At 34.6% G+C, this 19,534-nt stretch overlaps 1 protein-coding gene across 17 annotated transcripts in view; it reads left to right on the forward strand.

The window, feature by feature from the left end:
• Positions 1-19,534, forward strand: part of SORCS2 (sortilin related VPS10 domain containing receptor 2) — a 572,554-nt gene that overhangs the window by 545,425 nt on the left and 7,595 nt on the right. For all 17 annotated transcript variants that reach the window (XM_035325108.1, XM_035325094.1, XM_035325097.1 and 14 more), the window contains 6 exons: positions 2,294-2,427; positions 3,798-3,921; positions 5,879-5,991; positions 7,107-7,232; positions 11,924-12,023; positions 13,575-13,677. In XM_035325108.1, the coding sequence (XP_035180999.1) occupies positions 2,294-2,427; positions 3,798-3,921; positions 5,879-5,991; positions 7,107-7,232; positions 11,924-12,023; positions 13,575-13,677 (700 nt within the window). The remainder of the gene's footprint in view (positions 1-2,293; positions 2,428-3,797; positions 3,922-5,878; positions 5,992-7,106; positions 7,233-11,923; positions 12,024-13,574; positions 13,678-19,534) is intronic.

A 19,534-nucleotide genomic window follows, 5' to 3' on the forward strand; every position in this document is an offset into this window, starting at 1 on the left:
ATATATATATTCTGGGGGGGAGTGGTAGTGGTAGAAAATTATATGGAAATGATATGACAGGAAGCTTGGAAAAGTGCACTGAATTTATAGTTTGTTTAAATGGTTAAACAGAAATAATATAAGTCAACTTCTTACCTAATTATGAACATTAGAAAGTGCTATGAAGCTTGTTCAAATGCCATATGGAATGATATGACTGAGAAGAACAGAAGGACTTGGAGTAATTATTATTAGTTCTTTCCTGTATAGAAATGGCAAACTCATGATTCAAGTGCCAAACAACTTCCCCTATAAATAAAATTTTGAAAAAGACATTAACCTCCTTCAGGACCAAAGTCATATCTCAAAATGATCTGTTTCCTCTGTGAGAATGGAAATATACGGCAAAACCAAACAGTGATGCAGATTCTCTCCAGAATGTATTTTGCATCATCAGAAAGAAAACTTGTTTTCTAGGAAGAGAAGATTTAATGGAATTCCTACAGTTTCTGAATTTTACTTGAGACACCAGCAACAGAATGAGCATCTTAATTCAGCTTTGGTAAAGAAACTATTGAAGAAACCTTTTGTTTAAACATCCAGAATGAATTGAACTTGAATTTATGTTGATGGTTAAAGAGCCCTCAGTAAAAATGCAGAATGAAAGTAGAGCCTTATGTTTGGATGAAGCAGCACAAACTCAGGTTGAAGTGAGGTGGAAAAGGAGGATGTGCACAGTCTAAACCACTTGCTCTCTCAGAGAAATTCAATCAATTTAGTCAGTGCATTGGAAGTGAATGGGAAGTGACTTCAGTTAATGAAAGACAGTGAGAGAAAGGCCTTAAACCAATGCTAATTACCTTTAAGTTTGAAATGATGAGATGAAAGACCTTGTGTGAATGAAGGGATACTTAAAGTAGAATAGAAATGGATGTGTTAGTATTCAGTCTGGGTAATGAATGCATTTTTGAACACAAAACATTTTTGTATACTGAACAGATTGTGCAGCTGAAGTTTTGAAATTTCAGTTGTAACATTATAGTATATTAAAAAAAATCATCAGATATTCTGAAAAATATACACTCAGAGACAAACATATAGTTTCAAATAATGCTATTGTACTTCAAAGGAAAATATGCCATTAAGATAAAATCAGATAAATTCATCTTAATGATGTGTTTCTTAGATAGAATCATATAATGGTTTGGGTTGGAAAGGACCTTAACGATTTCCAGCCCCCCTGACGTAGGCAGGGACACCTTCCACCAGACCAGACTTCCCCAAACTCCATCCAGCCTGGCCTTGAGCACTTCCAGGGATGGGGCATCCACAGCTTCTCTGGGCAACCTGTTCCAGTGCCTCACCACCCTCTGAGTGAAGAATTTCCTCCTAACATCTAAACCAAATCTCCCCTCTTTTAGTTTGAAATGGTTCCCCTTGTCCTGTAATTATCTGCCCAAGCAAAAAGTTGTTCTCCATCTTTTTTATAAGCCCCCTTTAAATATTGAAAACCTTCAGTGAGGTCTCCCTGGAACATTCTCTCCTTCAGGCTGAACATCCCCAGCTCTCTCAACCTTTCTTCATAGGAGAGGTGCTCCAGCCCTCTTCATATACCTTTTATATAAATAATAATGCTTACAGCATTTGTAGAAAAAAAAAAAATCTGAAAGGGACAAACTTACTCAAAATGCACACTTAGAGCACAGAGGTTATCTGTCTTGATTTGCAAATAAATGCTCCCCTCGTGTACCCATTTATTTTAAAGCAGGCATTAATGAGAGCTTATGTGTGGTGAGCCTAACAGCTGATATTTTATAATGGAAATGAATACTCAGCAACATTTTTAGCAGTTTTCTGCTTTTCACTTTGCAGTTTGAAAGATTTGTTAGATTTCTATTCATTTGATCCTTTATTACTTAAAATAAAGCTGAGATTGCCTTTTTTATTTTTTATCTGGAATGTATGCATATGGTCTCTAAAATTGAACAAGCACCAAAAAAAGTACAACATAGAGGTGCATCTTAATGATCCATCACATTGCTCAACAATTTTGTTTGTATATTTTTCTCTTTATTTTTTTTTAAATTATTTTATTTTTGGTTTAAATTAAGTCCATCCAATTATGTCCATAGCTTTCAACACAGAGGTAAAGGCAGGAGAGAGAGAAAAAAATAATTTCAGGACCTTATATTGTGCATGTAATAAGCCTGTGGAAAAAAAAAAAAAAAAAAAAAAAAAAAAAAGACATTAATAAATTGATGGATTCCATTGTATTTCAATGATGATTCAATGATGTTTTGGTAACTTTGTTCAGCTCCACTGCAGGCTTTAAATTTAGAAGTGGTTCCAGTCATTGGCAGAAACCAGGAGGTGAATCTGACAGCCATCGTATTGCCCAAGAATCCTAATTTGACAGTCTTCTACTGGTGGATAGGAAACAATCTTCAGGTACATGAATTGTTTTGGCTGAGATTATTTTTAATCTCTTTCCAGTAAAGAGTGAGTGACACATTATTTTAATGGAAATACTACCAATTTACATGACTTCTTTTTGACCATCTTTCATTCCAAATAGCCAGCTGTATCCTATGCAAGGAGTATCTAACATCCCTTGCTTTATCACACTTTTAAGGTGTTCATTTCCCTTTATTCCTACTTATGTGGAAATGGAAATTTCTCTTCTAAAAGTGGCTTAAATTTCCAAACCATATTCATTTTGCAGGAAAAACATTTGTGTTTAATTATGTGATGGCGGGAAGGGGAAAACGACAACAACTTGTGGAAGGGTGCATTTGGGATCACAGCACTGGTGAATGATAAAACTTGGATTTATGCACTTCCATGTTTATTGTGTGAAGTTCTGAAAATCTAAATACTGCACAGAAATATATATATACATATATTCATTTTATACCTAAGTACTTTCTGGGAGCCTAAAACACGGAGTCTAAACTAAACGGTGATATCAAAACTAGTGAGGATATCAAAAAAAGGGTATTATAACAGTCAGAGCACTTAAACAATATAGTGGTATTTATTTGGGAGTACAAAGTCTAGATACACATAGCCTAGAGCAATAAATAACCAAGTATTGCCATTGGGAATACTTGTCTAGCTGGGTTAATTTTTTAAGGCAATTCTTTCAATAACAGATACATAAAATATTTTCTTTACGAAGGAGACAAAGTATGACACAGGAATGATTTCAGATAAGTGCAGTGAACTTTTGTCTTGCAAATGTGTGGTCTAACATAATCCTTGCCTGTATCTGTTCATTGTTACTGGGTTTACCATTGCCAGAACAGGCAGATTGATATAGTCTTGTGGGTTTTGTAATTCATACAGATGTGGTCAGGGAGCAGATTAACTCAGCTCCACCTTGGAAGTTACAATAGACTGGTGCACTTCCATGGGTCATGATCTCAGTTGACTGAAGTAATCCATTTGACCTTGTCTATACCCCACATTTTTTGAGGCAAATGACTTGCTGAATATGATCTTGTAAAGATCCGTGAGCCTGACTCAAAATCTATTTTGAAATAAATGGGGGACCTGTATGAAAACTCAATACTCAACCAATTATTCTAACAGAAATATTTGCCCAATCTAGCAGTTATTCTGATTATAAAAGATCCATCTGGGGAAAGAAACAGTCTTTCAAAATTATAATCAAGTAATTTGATAAAATGTTGATCACCATTCTAAAAAGTAATTGGTGTGAAACCTTCTCTGCTGGTATTTTTACTGACTCTCTATTCAGGCGCTATTATTATGGTTGTTGCTGAAATTCTATTTTCAACTTGTCTTTGTTTTTAAAGCCACTTCTTACATTGGACAATTTTCTGGTAACGAAGTTTGCTGTGACGGGTGACGTCAGAGTGACAGTGCAAGCTTCCTGTGGGAACTCCATGCTTCAGGATTCAAAAGTTGTCCATGTTTTTGGTAAGACTTTACTCTTGTTATATTTTCACATGTACATGTTTTTATATAACTTTTAAACCAGTTCTGGCAGAACCGAACCTGTTGTACAATTATATGTAATGGCACATTTAATTCCTAAAGTTAGAGGTTACCAAGTGTCACTTGGTAACTTCATGGAGTTGAACAGTGTAATTGTTTATAAGGGTTTCATTTGAAACCTTTTCTTTCCTTTGCTTATTGTAAAAGTTGCTGTGGTTCCCAAATGCTATATGTGGCAATAACATTTAAATAGTATTTTGGCCTATGACTAAAGAGTTTGTTAGAATTTCTAAATACAACAATTTAAATAGGTCTGGAAAAAAACAATAGTTATGTATATGCTCTCAGTATTAATAACAATATGAAATATTTGCTTTCTATGACAATATACCACCATTCCTTTGATGTTTATCTGAAATATTTAATCAAGTGTTTCTTTGTTGTAAATATTGAATTCTTCGACAGAAGAAGCTGAACTTCAAGTCATGTTTCACATTGTGGCCTGGTGTGTTTTTTGTGTCTTACAATATGGTGACAAGACATAAAATACTGTGAAAAATGTAGTGCTGACAAATTATTTACATTTGAATTTGTGCTGTCACATGTGAGAATTGTGATATGCAAAAAAAAAAATCTCTTTAATACAGAACTAAAAGCTTTCAGTTATCACGAGATACATCTCTTGTCTGAACAGTGAAAGAAGATTGTTTTGCTTTTAGTATACTTTTTAAAATAATGATGAAAACCACACTCATGCTAAATAGAGCTTTTATAAACCCTCTCCTTTCCTAAGATAAATGGATTTAATATTTATGCTACCAATTAAAAGTGCATCCACTTTTTTGGAAAGTATATGCCCTCTTAGTGAGATGAAATTGATGCCTTTGGCTTTCTAACATTGCTTCTGCTGTTCATGTTGGCAAATCCTGATCCAAAGAGCAAGAAAGCACTGGTCATGATGGAAATAAAGAAAGCCTTGGAAAAAAACAAACAAACAAACAACAACAACAACAACAACAACAACAACAAAAAAAACAATTATAACAAAACACAATAAAATTCTGTCCAAACTGTTTGAGAGGGTACGTTTGAGTCATGCCTGCATTCCAAAGGATCTCTTTCTCTGCTTTGCATTAACTTCCCCAGGTGTTCTTCCAAGGAGCCTGTACAGAGAAAGAGTAAATTTTAGAGACTCTTCACTGAGAAATAGCCCATTTCTCCATTTCTAGTATTTCAGATATTTTGGACAATATCCAGATAAATGTTGTGGGAGTATTTTATTTTTATTTTTACAGAGAGGGCAGTAGTTAGCCTTTGGCATATCATTTCTGTTCTTATTTTTGTAGCTAGTTTATGGAATACACAAGGTATCCATTTTGCATGACAAACAGGAACATGTAATAGGCATAAAACATATGTTTATGATTCAGTGACAATAGAATCCATTGGCACATTCCCATTAAAAATAAAAGAAACCAACCATGTTTGTGTGGTGTATTGTCTTTAAAAAAAAAAAAAAAAATGGGAATGTTATGACCCCAGAAAATGAATGTAAATCTGCTTGGTTTATTTTTTTCTTACTGCTTTTTTTTATCTTTAGGCACAAATTTGATGATGTTGACGAAAATACAGAAAGAAATTGAGTGCCTGACAGGAGTGTACTTTTGCTCCATGCTGCTGTAGACTGTAGGCTCCTTGGGGAAGGGTTTGTCACTTTTTTTCTTTTCTTCTTTGAACAACAGATAACAATGGGGTTCCTACATACTGCAGCACTGCACAGAAAATAGACATTCTTTTTCATATATATACACATATACATATAGATGTATAAATATGTATATATATATGAAAAAATAAATATGAAATATATACGAAACTGTTTTTGAAATCTTTTTCTTTTTTTTTAATGGTTCAAAAACATTTATTTTTGTCTTTCTAGATCATTTTCATGTTCTTCCTCTGAAGTTTACTAAGCACCTGGACATGTACAACCCTGACATACCAGAGTGGAGGGAAGACATAGGGCGGGTAGTAACACGACTTCTTGCAAAGGTGCTCTTTCAGATTGCTCGTAAAATGTTCCCTCCAGTCGTAAACCTTGAAGGTGAAGTTAATGCCTTCTCATTCAGAAAAAAAAGGGTGCGGAGCAAAATAATAAAATGTACCTCATGAGCCACATTTCAAACAAGTTTGAGCTTAATGTCACTTCTATGGGCAAGCTGTAGATGATGATATCATAACATACAAAAGTTGAGTTCTAACACAGCCTAATTGGCAATTAATGCTAAATATTGCTCTCTGGGATTAGGAATAGACATCATGGCAAATACTGCTGACTCCAAAACAGCAAGAGTAGTTTAAATGTGATGTATGTAGCATAAAGCAAAGGATACTGTGTAATATAAAGACATAGTCTTTGTGTAGAAAAAGAAAAACAGAGAGACTTCACAGTGTCAGTTGTGTAGTCAAAAAATAGATGGAATAAACAGGCAAACAGTTGTTACAGCTGTGGGTTGTTTTTTTTTTTTAGATTGTATTTGCAAAAAAGTTATTTAGAGTTTTGTGAACGTGTTACATAACTCATGAGGAATTTGGGTCAGAAAATAAAATTTGCACAAACTAATAAGGGATGGATATGACTTTCAGTGTGGGGTGCACGTATTCATACAAATCTCAGGAACTGAGCCTAAGTGCTTTTAATCTCACCCTGAGAGATCTTTCTCTGTCCCTTAAACACAGAAGGAAAAGTAGCCTCCCTAAGCTGACGTTGGCTATAATGTCTATTCTAAGTCTACTAGGTGTCTGAACAACTGACAAAAAATCCTAAATTGCTTAAGAATTATTTTTAAAGTTAACCGAAAAATTTAAAGCCATTGCAGAGTTTTGCTAAAACTGCATACCATTTCATTTTGCGTCTTTCCATGATGCCACTAAATCTTTTTCAATATGATAACAATGCTTAGTTCTTCTAATCTTCAAAGCGCAGCTCGCATTTCAGTTAATTAATGCTTGGCTTTGTTCATGTTTTAGCTTCTAGTGGAATCCACTCTAAATGCTAGGGAGCTGAAGACTAAAGAATGAAAGACCCATGAGGAATTGCTTGTGTATTTTATATAAAATTCAAAGCAACCTGTTCTATAATTTGCCATATACCTTTGTCTTCACAGGAAACCAATATACCCGAAGAAACACTTATGACAGTTGTGAAACCTGGTCTGCCCACAACTGCTGACTTGCATGTGCTGCTACCAGCAAACCAGCCTAAAAGGAAGAGAAGTGTAACTAGTGATAAGGTAACCAGAGCAATGTATGTCTGGTTAAGCTAATTTTCATCTTGTTTTTAAATCACTGGCTTGTACATTCATTGTCTTTATGTGGAATTAAAAGTTTCTCCCAGACTATGTAAAGATCTCCCTCCCTCCCTATGTGAAGATCTCTCACTCCCACCTGACAAGAGACGTGTAAAAGCTGGCAACGAGTATGACTGTTGTGTACGGCAGTGTTTAGACCACCTTCCTATATTAAAGAATAAATTCTACCACATGATAAGAGGGAGGAGAATAAATTATTATTATTCAACTAAATGACAACCCACAATAACCTTTCTTCCCTCTTAATGCTTTTTCAGACATACAGCATTTTCACAGTAGCCCATGTTCTTCTCCACAGCATAATCTAGTGATATTTCTGTATTTCTCTAGAATAAATAATATTGATCTGTTTTTTAAACAGAAACAACAGCGATAGCATGTCAGTCTGTGAAGATCAGATAGAGCAAAGAGCGTGTTCAGAACACTGATGTTTCTAAAGAGGGACAAAGTGTTTTTTTCACTTCTTCAAAAGCAAATTAGATTTCAAGCCCAATAGAAACAGAACCTTAACAATAGACCTGTAATAGTTGACCTAAAGAGCATCAAGCAGGCATTTTCTGTCTTTATGAGCAAATATCCTTTTCAATTGCCAAGAAACAAATGAAAATCAGAAATTAGTTCCACTCTCCCTCTTTCTAAACCGTATCTCTTCCATAATAAAAACTATATGCCAGTAGAAAATCAGAATACTATTTGGTCTTTTTTTCTAAATTACTATTTATGATACTTGTCCTTTTGCTGTGATAGAAAAGGAACAGATCCTAACTCTGTGCCAGTATCTTGCAGTTCAAGTCCTGGCAGCTGTGAAGAAACACAGTGTAAAGTATTGTAAGTTGTGAAGGGCATTTTACTACTCTTTGAGGCAAGGTCACAGTATTCAAAGAGCTGGAGAAGTAGGTAAGACAAAGCTCATCATATTAACACAATACCAGTGGAGTGTTTATGGTACTGATGGGGTACACTTTGGAAGATCCAAAGGGTAAGCTGATGTTGTCCAAGTACTTGAACAGATGTTTTGCACAGAGAATGGTGTGAAATATGCATACAGTGGTGTGAATAAACAGAATATTCCCCCTGTAGTAACCCCAAATTCTTACTGTTCTCACTCTGTAATCGTAGTGGGAATTCCTGGGAGTCTAAAATCTTTAATAATTTAAATGAGCTATGGTGATTGATTCTTGGGTTCTGCAAACATTTTACATCAGTGCAAAATGTTATGTATTAGTTCCCTTTAAATCTCTACTGTTATATTAGCACTGTTCTTCAAGGCACCTTGAAGAATATTATCTATTATAATCAATGCTTTCTCTGCTTTTTTTGTGTTCTATGTGAAATACCCTGTGAGTTACTCTATAGCATAAAGAAGAACAATAATACATTGCAAATTACTTGTGAAAACTTCTGTTTAGGTGGGCTATGGAGAAATTACACTAGTTTAGGAGGGCACACTTTCTGTAATAAGTATTCTCCCAGAAAGACCTCGCAAAGTTTTTCTGAAACCAGAGGAACACTGAAAGGTGAAAGAAATTGTAAAACCTGGCGAAGAATGGTACATTTCTGACACTCAGGTTGGACCGGGTTATGCAAATGGTGCCTGGGAATTACCTGTATGGGAATACCAAATATGGTTCAACCTGCATTTGATTGGAGTGGGAACAAAGAAAGACAGGAGCAATTACAGTGGCCTATACTATCCAGTGATAAAAAAAATCAGCTACATTAGTATTGCATCTCAACTCTTTGATTGTTTTATAGAGTACAAAGCTTCAGAGTCAATCTCCCCACTTTAGCTGTGGATATGTGTATATAAATTTGTTGGTTTAGAATTGAATGTCATCATTTTTGGGGAATATGTATTATATCTGTGGTGAATCATGAAAAATTCTGAAAATATATACCCTATGTAAACTTAGAAGCCTTAACTATTTAAATCAACAGTTAAAGACTCATAGTGTTACATGCTAAAATATGGAATAAGAGAATTTTAGGATCTTCATCATATTCCTTTTCTCATGTTTTACTGAAAGGATGTGCTCTGTCATGCTGCTACTGACAGTTTTCAAACTCAGTACTGTGGCATTCCTGTCAGAATTCATCAACTCAGAATGTTTCCTGCATGCTTGATGGGAGCGCCCCTGAAATCCTTATTTTAGACATAGTTATGAAGTTTCTTCCCTTAAAGAGAAACTATTTGTTCTTGGTAGACAACCTTTTAGAGTTGGGATATTATGTGATTTCAGAAGGATTGTTAAAGGCAATAACTTCTAGATCAGGCAGAGAGCAAGTATTTGGTGGAGCTTGTGGTGGCATTTTACAAGGCATGTTGTGATGTGATGTTATTTATTAAGTTTATTAGCAATCTAGATTGGATGTCAGTACTGATAAAAGTAGCTGGTGATATAAAGATTGTAAATAAGTTGGCAGGGCAGTAGTAGGAGCCCCTTGGATAATTCTGTTGTTAGGTTCCATTTAGGCAAAAGCCCTCTTTCAAATTTATGCATGTAGAAATAACAGCTGAGGGTATGAGGGTGATTTTGCCTGATTTTAAGAACACGGCAATTTCAGAAGTGCTTCATTTGTATCATTGACTTTAGAGAAAGATTTGGTCATTTAATTTGTGCACATCTATTACATGTCTAATGGTGGTATAAATCCAGTTGAGTCAATTAAAGTGCATTTAAACTAAAGCCTGGGGAGCAGTGGCTCTGAGGAAAATTTAGGATTGTATCTGGACAAATTACTGTATGAAAATTCCCACTGAGTTGTTTTGACAAAACGGGTGACTCAGATCCCCAGGTGTGTAACCAAATGAGTGAGTTTGAATAGTAAAGTTATTTCTGCATTCTTATATAGGATCTATTGTTTTCAAATTTTATGATTGGAAAGCATGTAGGAAAAGATGATAAAAAATTCAAATGCCATTATAAGAACCTTAAGAGCTCTAAACACTGTGTTAGTTTTTTTTAAAAAGTTGAAGTAGCATCATTGTGCTCAAAACATACCACAGGGAATCAATCAAATAAACAAAAACCATCAGGGCTGAAACAAACATAAATCTAACAGTGAAATATATGCCAGAATCTTTGGTTGGATTCACATGGAGTTCAGATCTTTGACCTGTGGAAGTGTAGTTTGCATAGACCTAGGTGGAAATGTAGGAGTGGGGTGAGAAATAATGAAAAAGTTTTAGTTGCTTGAGAAAAACAAAACAAAAACAAAGCAAGCAAACAAACAAACAAAAAAAAGAGCAAATGTTGGATTCCTCAAATACCTGCCAGGAAAATATGATGTTTCCAAAGGTAAATTACAGGGCTCAGTAACTGCATGTACTGGATGAAAGTTAGATTGGCCTAAAGCAGTGCTCCCTCTCACCTTGTATTCCATGAATGACTGATTGAGCCTGAACTGACTAAGAAACTGTTTCAGTGGTGTCAGCATCACTTTAAAGGCTGCTAATCAATATAGTTTTCATATTCGTTCTCTTTTCAGACACTGGGTAAAAAGATAAATACTTAAGAGCTATCTGGAGTAATTTTCCTGTAAAATAACTGAGACCATGCTCACATCATCCTTAGGTTGAGTCATTCCTTCACACACACAAAAAAATAAAAATAAAAATAAATAAAAATAAAAAATCTAATAAAGTCAATGGAATGACTTCGGAAGTTAGGTATTCTTCAATAAGAGCAAGAATATTTGAATCTGAACTTTTGTGAAGTCTCTCCATAATACGAGAAAGACTGCAGGGATTTCTGTGTGTTATGCTGCAAAGGCTTGTCAAAGATGAGCACCATAATTGATAATATTATAAAAGCAGCTTCTTGTGAAGGTTTTGTTTATATAAAGCATATTTCTAATTTGGCATACTGTGGGAAATCGTATCTTAAGTTATAAGGCATAGAGTATAAAACTAGCTTTGATCTTTTAGAAAATTGCCTGTGTTGAAGACAGAAGGAAGTAGAAGGGAAAATTCAGCCAGTTTTTTATCTGGAGTTAGGATATGATGGTATATTTAATGGTTCTGTGCCATAAAAATGTAAGTGATGTATGCTCTGTCCACTGGAGAAAAATAGAAGGAATCCTTATTTTTTCCACATGGATGGATGTATATATTTCTATAGAGTATTGTTAAAAATTAGATACAAATGGAATCCATCCAATTGTAGCAAAAGAGATGAGTTAAATTACAACATGCAGTTCATTATCAAATAACAGTTATTTTTCATAGTAAAAAAATCTAAAGTGACATTGCAGATAGGGTTAGGAAAATGGATAGAGTTTTTAATATGGCTTATGCATAGTTTGAGTTATGACTGAGATAAACCCAACAGTGCGTGCGAATATAACATGTCTGTCACATACTCGGTAAACCTAAAGGGTTTGGTAAGCAGAAAGATTTGGCTATAAGAATTTGACATTTTCAGCATTTACAGCTTGTGGAGTTTTACATGATTTTTAACTATGGAATTTATTTAAGATTTCAGCTCATCAATGACAAGTGCTTTCTGAGTTTCTCACTACAATGAACCAGGGGTTGTCCTATTCAGAGTATTGTCTCTCAAAGTAGAACTGAGTAAAAGATGTCTGAGACGTTCTCTCTATTGTGTTTTCAGAGAGTAGCAACTATAAAGCAGGCCTTGAATGCACACAACATCAGTTTCTTTCTGAGGGGAGGATATTGGGTCTTGGTGACCTTAGCGGACTCCGATTCAGGTAAATATATATCAACAAAGCTCCTGACAGACCAGCCTCTGGATGCCTATTAGAGCTCTGATAGGTGAAGGAGAAAGTTTCCGTAACAGTGTATATATGTGTACGTGTATACATACATACACAAGTACATATACTTACTTGGGACGTATAGCTACACACACACGTTTATATATGTACGTATATAAATATATATTTATATATATACATACACATGTATATGTATATATATATATTTTTACTTCATACTTGTGAATAACCATCACCACCAAATACATGTTTTTTACACAATTCTGTTTTGTCGCATATCCTGATTTGTATCACAAAATTTCCTTTTTTGCTCTTTTCTGTGTAGCCATGACATTAATACCTATACTGTATGAAACAGTGACATGAAGGAAGGCTTCAAAAAAAACCACACTTGTTGAACTAGAGAAACTTTGACTGCACTAGCTACTGCGAAAGCAGATCTTCTGAAGCCATTAACTCTCCTAGTATAACTCCGTGCATCTGTGACATGGCTTTGTATCTCTGCTTGGTGTCACACAGATGGATCCACAGATCTGAAGCTTGCTGTAGGGTCTCCACAGAGTGTTGCACTGCTAATCCTATACTGAAACAAATGTTCAATGTTTTCTGTGTTTAAAACAAATTGAAACATTTTTTTTGGAGTGCATTTCCTCCATCTGTAGATTACCTTTGTAGATAGGATCTTGTGAAGAGAGTGTGTGTATGTGTGTGTATATTTTGAACAGAGATGTGTTAAAATAATATTTTAACCAGAAAGTTCAAATTTGACTTAAACCTCATATTAGAATGTCTCATAGATTTGGTGTATCATCTCCAGTAACATATTCTTGTCTCTTACTTGAATGTGCTGTGGAACAAAAGCTTAGCTGATCACAATCAATTTATGCTAATACTGATGTAAATGATACTTTATTTGTCAGCTCTCTGTAGAAGGTAAAGTTTTTTGTTATCTAGTCTCTTTAAGGTAGAATCATGCTACAATTTCACTGTGGTACCAGTCTGATCATATTAGAAAACATTCACTTAAAGGAATAACATCCATTTACCAGCTTAAAAGGCTAGAGTTTAAAGACTCCCACATACATTCCAGTGTTTACCACTATATGATCTTGATGAGCTTCTTTGTTCAGAGCCTTAGTTTCTCCATTTGTGAAATTAATACAGCCCTGCTTTTGCATGATATTTACTTAGGGTATGTGATATTTCCTATGATAACTTTAGATTCACAGAAAACAAAACAAGCAAACAAACAAACAAAAATAAAACCCACTCAGTGTGCAAATAATTAAATCTTCAGGGTATATATATATATATATTTTTTTCAAATTGGTTCTTTATCCTTCAGTGGAAAGTCACCAATTAATTTTGTGTTGTTGCCTTTTTGAAGAGGCTACAGATAGAGTGGAGAGGTTACACAAGTAGGAACAAATCTTTTGACCTACCAATTAAATAGAAGAGAAACCCCAAGACTATGACTGATCTAAAAGAGGTCATGCTAAGCTGTTGTGCTGTTTTTTATTTCAGACTCTCAGAGGATTGGAGGAGGAAGTGGCTACTGGGCTATTGTGGTTCTCTTTGTTATCTGTCTAGTTGCAGTTGGGGCTTTCATCCTCTACAAGTTCAAAAGGCAAGTAAAACCTTAATCAACGACATATACATTTTGAGATTTAGACTTACCTGCAGATCAGCAAAAAAAAAAAAAAAAAAAAGTTTATTGTTCCAAAAGGAGACTGAAAAACTGCAAGTCCACCACTTTGAAAATCATATTTTTCTGAGCTTTATTTTGAACTGACATCAAGGAAATAGTAGCAATATGGGAACTGTGGAGAGTGTTCACCTTGTCTAAATAGTATCATCAAGAAAGAAAGATGAACTAAAATATTATTCCTAATTAATTCCTATCTCATTACTCTTAGCAGCTATGAATGAACTCCAGTTATCACAAGCATCTGCAATGCACTTTGCTAAGCATATATATATATATATATATATATATAATTTTATCAAAATGTACAATTCTAAGGAGTTTCTGTTTGCACGCATTACATTTTAAGTGCTGGGACAATGCCACATAGAATAAGCGATGGTAATAGATGAACATTAATTTGACACTAGGATGTGTTAAGGAAAAAAATAATTCTGGAGGTGGCCTTTATGTGAGACATATCCTCAAAACTGACAATGGTTACTGTGCCAGTCTTTGGCAGTCTGATAGATCTTTAGTCTACAATGAGTTTCAATCATAACTACTTGGATTCTGTGCAATTTAAAGAAGAATTTTGTTCTTCTTTATGAGTTTCTGTTATCTCTGGCTCTATTCTTGTAATTTTAATAACTTTGGGGCATTTAGAAGCTGTTGCGTTTGATAATATTGGAAAGAAGCCTTCATTATCATCAAATCTTTACTCAGGATTTCTATCAATTTGTTGTATTATTCAAGGCTGATTTTTATTTGAAATGAGCAGAAGTTTACAGAAGTAGATGTGGCACTGAATTTATGATGACAATAAGCATAGATAACATTTAAGTGAGAGTTTGTTTAGATGAGCATTTTTAAGTCAATAGAGAAACATTTGCCAAGAATCTCTTCATTTTGTCCCTGCAGGACATAAGTTTCTTAGAGCCCATGGTGACTGATTGCTCTAAAGGACAAAGCACATAATGCTGTATCAGACTGTCTATAACTGAATAAAAATCCATTTCCCTATTTTAGGTGCCTGCAGCAAGAATAGACATAAAAATGGTTGATGTCATGTAATTATATTATTTCAGATGCAATACATGGAGAATTTGTTAGTTGTAGTATGGAATCATAAAACTTGCTTGTGATATGTTTCGAAAGCAGTATGATTTATATCTTTTATTAGCTCTTAAATGAGAGCAATTAAATAACAGACACAATTACTGTGTGGCAAAAGAAGTATAAAATATTCAAGAAAGGAAGAAAAAAATTATTTTCCTTAAATCCTTTCTAAAATGCCCAATGAACCATTGCTTTATAAATAGAGCTTTTATTAAGGAGGAAACTACAGTACCATTTTCAAATTGTTAGCTTTAATGTCTCGCACACTTCCATACATAATTTGTGAAAATCATTTGCATTTGAATTTTATGGCCGTTTAATTTTAGTGCAAGTGAGGAGAAATGTGAGATATATTCAGATGCTTCTCAGTAGCCAAAAAACTGCTGTTGGCATTGATGAATGACCATGCAGTAAGATTCAGTTTGGGTCTGTATCTCTTTCTGAGATATTTGACAGAATTATTTTTAAATAGTCCTGCTAAGCTTTTCCAATATGCTTTTTTTTTTTTTTTAATTGCATCTTTTTCATACAGTTTGGTTTTCAAAGCACATTGAGTGCCTAATCAGTGCTCAGTTTGAAGAATCACTTTTTCCCTGTGTGCTTCCTGTGAACTCCTCTCCCACCCAAATATCTAATCCCATAAAAAAAGTCCCTTAAAAAAAAAAAAAAAATCTTTCATGTGTTTATGTGGATTTACAATAAATTTCTGGATCCCCATGGAGTACTTTCTTACAAGTGCAGTCCCTTTAAAGTCAGAACAGCGAGTGTGTAAGTTTACAAATTGGCCCACAGGGACTGAGGTTATGAAACTGAGGTGTCCTTCATTAGTTATAAACCAACCTGAAATGCAGGAAGGCTTGTCAGTGTTAAGAATTTGCTGAAAGAATGCCATATGCAACAAAAAAATGTTCAAATTTATGAGATTATTTCATCAGAATAACACTTTCTAAGCCTTATGGTACCTCAGAAAATGCATGCAAATGTAAATATGAATTATTTCCACTTAGAAATTATAGGCATGTATAAGGTGTTGAAGTGTTAATACTGTCCATAATTTTTGTATAATTCAGAAAATTATACAGGAGGACATGGAAGAGAGTTGGTGTGGTGGTGCTTTCCTTTCATTTGTGCAAGCTGATAGGCAGATACGTCCTTCAGAAAAGTATTAAAATTCCATTTATCCTCAGAGTTAGAGAAAGGTTTATTAATCTTAGTTTTGTTACTACAATACTTGGGTCTACAGGACTTGCAATTGGCATTGGGGCACAGGCAAAGAAGAACATGACTTGAATTATTCTCTTTCTTTGCCAGCACAAAAAAAAATAATAGTTCTTAATGTTAAATTTGGTATCTGGAAAGATTTACCCGGTAAAAGAGAATCAAGTTTTAAATGATCAATGTTGATGGCTTCTAAAAACTAATTCTAGTATGATTTCACGAGTGAACAAAACTGGTTTTACATGGTTTGGGTGGGAGAAATTTTCAGTATAACAGTAAGGAAAGAGAAGTAATACCCAGGCTGCTAAATCTTACTGTGGCTGTGACACAAGACAGTGCAGACAACAAGCGTGGATATTGGAGAAGCCAATAATTTTCTTTTTCTTTACTTTTACATTCTGGGTATGGAAATCACCAATCTGATGCCTGAAGCAAACAATGTGTTACAATACTCACTAGCACACTTCAGTTGTTTAACCATCCAGGTAAAAATGGACTACAGCTGCTTCTTTTGACCAGAACAATGTGAAGCAGATGGAAAATATTTCTGAGAAATCAGGTCAATTTTTTAACACAGATCTGAGACTTGCATATCTATATATTTTTTTTTTCTGTACCATCCCATCTTTACTAAATATGATTCAGTAAAGAAACACGTTTTCCATTCCCTTTGAAACAATGTTTAAGTTTTTTTTTTTTCTTTTTTTCTTTTTTTCTTTTTTTGTGGGTTTCAAGTCACCATCCAGAAAGGATTTCTTCATCCTTTCAGATCAAACTTCCACAATGGGGGGTCCTGGGCAACATTACAGAGAAAGCAAATAGCACTGTCTGCTCTAAGCAAAGCGGAGGAAAGGAAAATTGTATTTTAGCCACATCAAAGCTGCCATACAATCTTTATGTTACTAGTAGAAGATGTGAATCATCCTTTTCTTACTTTTTCACTTCCGTATAACAACAGGATGTTAGATTAACCAAACCAGAGCAGGTAAGAGTCTTTTTCTGCTTAAGTGCCTTACTTGGTTAACAGTTTTAAAAAAAAAAAAAAAAAAAAAAAAAAAGTTTCTCTAAAAAAGTATGAAAATCTTTATCTTGTAATTTGTATGCAAACTACTACCTGTAAAAAAGCTGGATACTGTGTTTTCAGAAATGTCTGTGACTCTACTTCAATCAAATTTATATCATTTCATGCATAATTCTTTTATTTTCTTGGGACTGTCAAGTGCCACTTTTGGTAAATGAACCCCCTCCTGGACCATTTCCACAGTGTGGAGAAGAACTGTGTTATCTTTCTGCCTCATTGACTTACTATCTCATTTTCAGTCTCTGAAGAAAAGCTATCTTTTTTTCCCCACCTTGCTTATATTACTTTTATGTTCCATGAGAGCAAGTTTAGTCCCAATTCATGCCACTTAGTTATATACATATATATAAAGGCACTAATTTAATGATCTGTAATATTTCATAAAAACTTCCTCTGAAATCAATGTAATAGCATGTATAAAAGATTTCCAAAATGAAAGAGGGAAGTAAATCAGGAGCATCTCAAAGCACAAAGAAGCCATTCATCTGAACATTAATCCAAACATAATAAAACCAACACCACAATAAAATATTCTGTTTAATGGATTATTGTTGTTGTTAGTTTTATTTAAGTTCCAAGAGCATGATGCATTATTCCATATCCTTTGCCATGTGAATATGTTCCTATTTTTTATACTAAACAGAATCTTAATCAAGCCTCTGGAAAATGAGTGAAGCTGTGTAAAGGCTCCACAAGGCGGGAACTGAAAGCCAAATAAACTAGAGAGTTTAAAGGGGTGGGAATCAATATCTCATCCCTCTCCTGCTGTTTCATACTGCTGAACATTTTTAAGTACAAACAGTTCTTGGTATGGACTGATTAGAATTTGTGAATGTAGAAAAACAATTGATTCCTAGAATATCTTCTAAAAGGTTTGGGACCTGGAGAGCTCAGTCAAAGCCATGTGCTGGGATTCTCATTAATAGTTCTGTGCAGAATGAAGGTTCCTCATCATGGTTGGAATTAAATACTACAGAGAAAACAATAGGAACTAAAACTGTAAACCATGGAGTGCTGTACAGCAGAGGTAATTGTCTCCAGTGATGGATGCAAAGCACATGCATTTTACAGCTGAACAGTAAACCCCCCCCAAAAAACATTGCATAATCTTTTCTCTGTTCTGATAAACGTGCTTTCAATTTTCATATTGCTGATATAAATCGCTTGGGTCAAATTTCATGTCTTGTCATGTTTTCACAGTAGTCTTTTATGTAGACCCAAGCATTTCAGCTCTGCCTACTTCAAACACTTACAATGGACTCAATATAAATTGCTTCCTTAAGAAGAACAAAACACATTAGGGTACGCACTTTTTTTTTCTTTTTTTTTTTCTTTTTTTTTCTTTTTTTTTTTTTCTTTTTTTCCCCAGAATAATTAGGGATAGCAGCTTCCTTTCTACATGTTAGAGCAGCGTGGAACAACTGGAAAATTGCCAGAATTCAGCCCATCTTTTGCAAGGATTCAGTATCCACATCCTGTTTCATCCCCCACTGTGGTTGTCCCATGTAAACAGAACATCTGGCACATGTTAAAAAACGCTTCTTGAAAAGACTTGGACTGTCATTTTCTTAAGATTGGATAAATCTCTTCCTCATAAAATTGAAGCAATATGAAACACATAGAGATCTCTATAATGTATAAAAGGTCAGATGACCTTCACAAGACTTGTAATATTCCCCTTCTTCCCATCCATGCTCCATGATACAATCTTAGATACTACACTGAGTACCTCAAATTTATACCTTCCCTTAAGGATCTGTGCTTAACAGGACCGGGTTCATGAGGTTTGAGTGAGGAATATCAGTTTATGTCTTTTCTCCTTTTATCCATAACCCATAAAGGAGTGCTCTTAACATCAAGAAGTTTAATGGTTACTTGTGAACTTGTGAGGTTTCTTCATTCAGGCATGTTTAATTGTGTGTATTGGGATTTTGGTGATCTAAGTAAGATTTACTGGATACAACAGTTAAAACCTCAGGATTTATACCAAAGGATGCACCCTGTTGACCTGGTTTCAGGCAGGTCCTTAAGCCTGTGAAAACACAGACAACAAGTAGGTTAGCAGCTCTCACTGTAAAGATCCGGAGTGCTATATGGGTTTGAGATGGATAACATCGTTATTATGTCAAAAATATTTTAGTAATGCTGTTGATGCTTCCAAATCTGTCAGAAATACATCTTTGGGAAGATCCCCCAATTCCTGTAATAAGGTATGTGCTAATTCTGTAGATGTGCTGCAAAGTTGTTCTCTTGGGTTTTGTTTCCCATAGACATTTGACGGTGGACTGAAAGGAAAGCAATTTGACAGGTTTGGTGCAGGTCTGATTGAGACAGATATTGCTTTACACATGACTAGTTTCATTAGCAGGCACATTATAAACT

This window comes from Oxyura jamaicensis, chromosome 4 (genome assembly GCF_011077185.1).
Source record: "Oxyura jamaicensis isolate SHBP4307 breed ruddy duck chromosome 4, BPBGC_Ojam_1.0, whole genome shotgun sequence".
Classification (NCBI taxonomy): Eukaryota; Metazoa; Chordata; class Aves; order Anseriformes; family Anatidae; genus Oxyura; species Oxyura jamaicensis.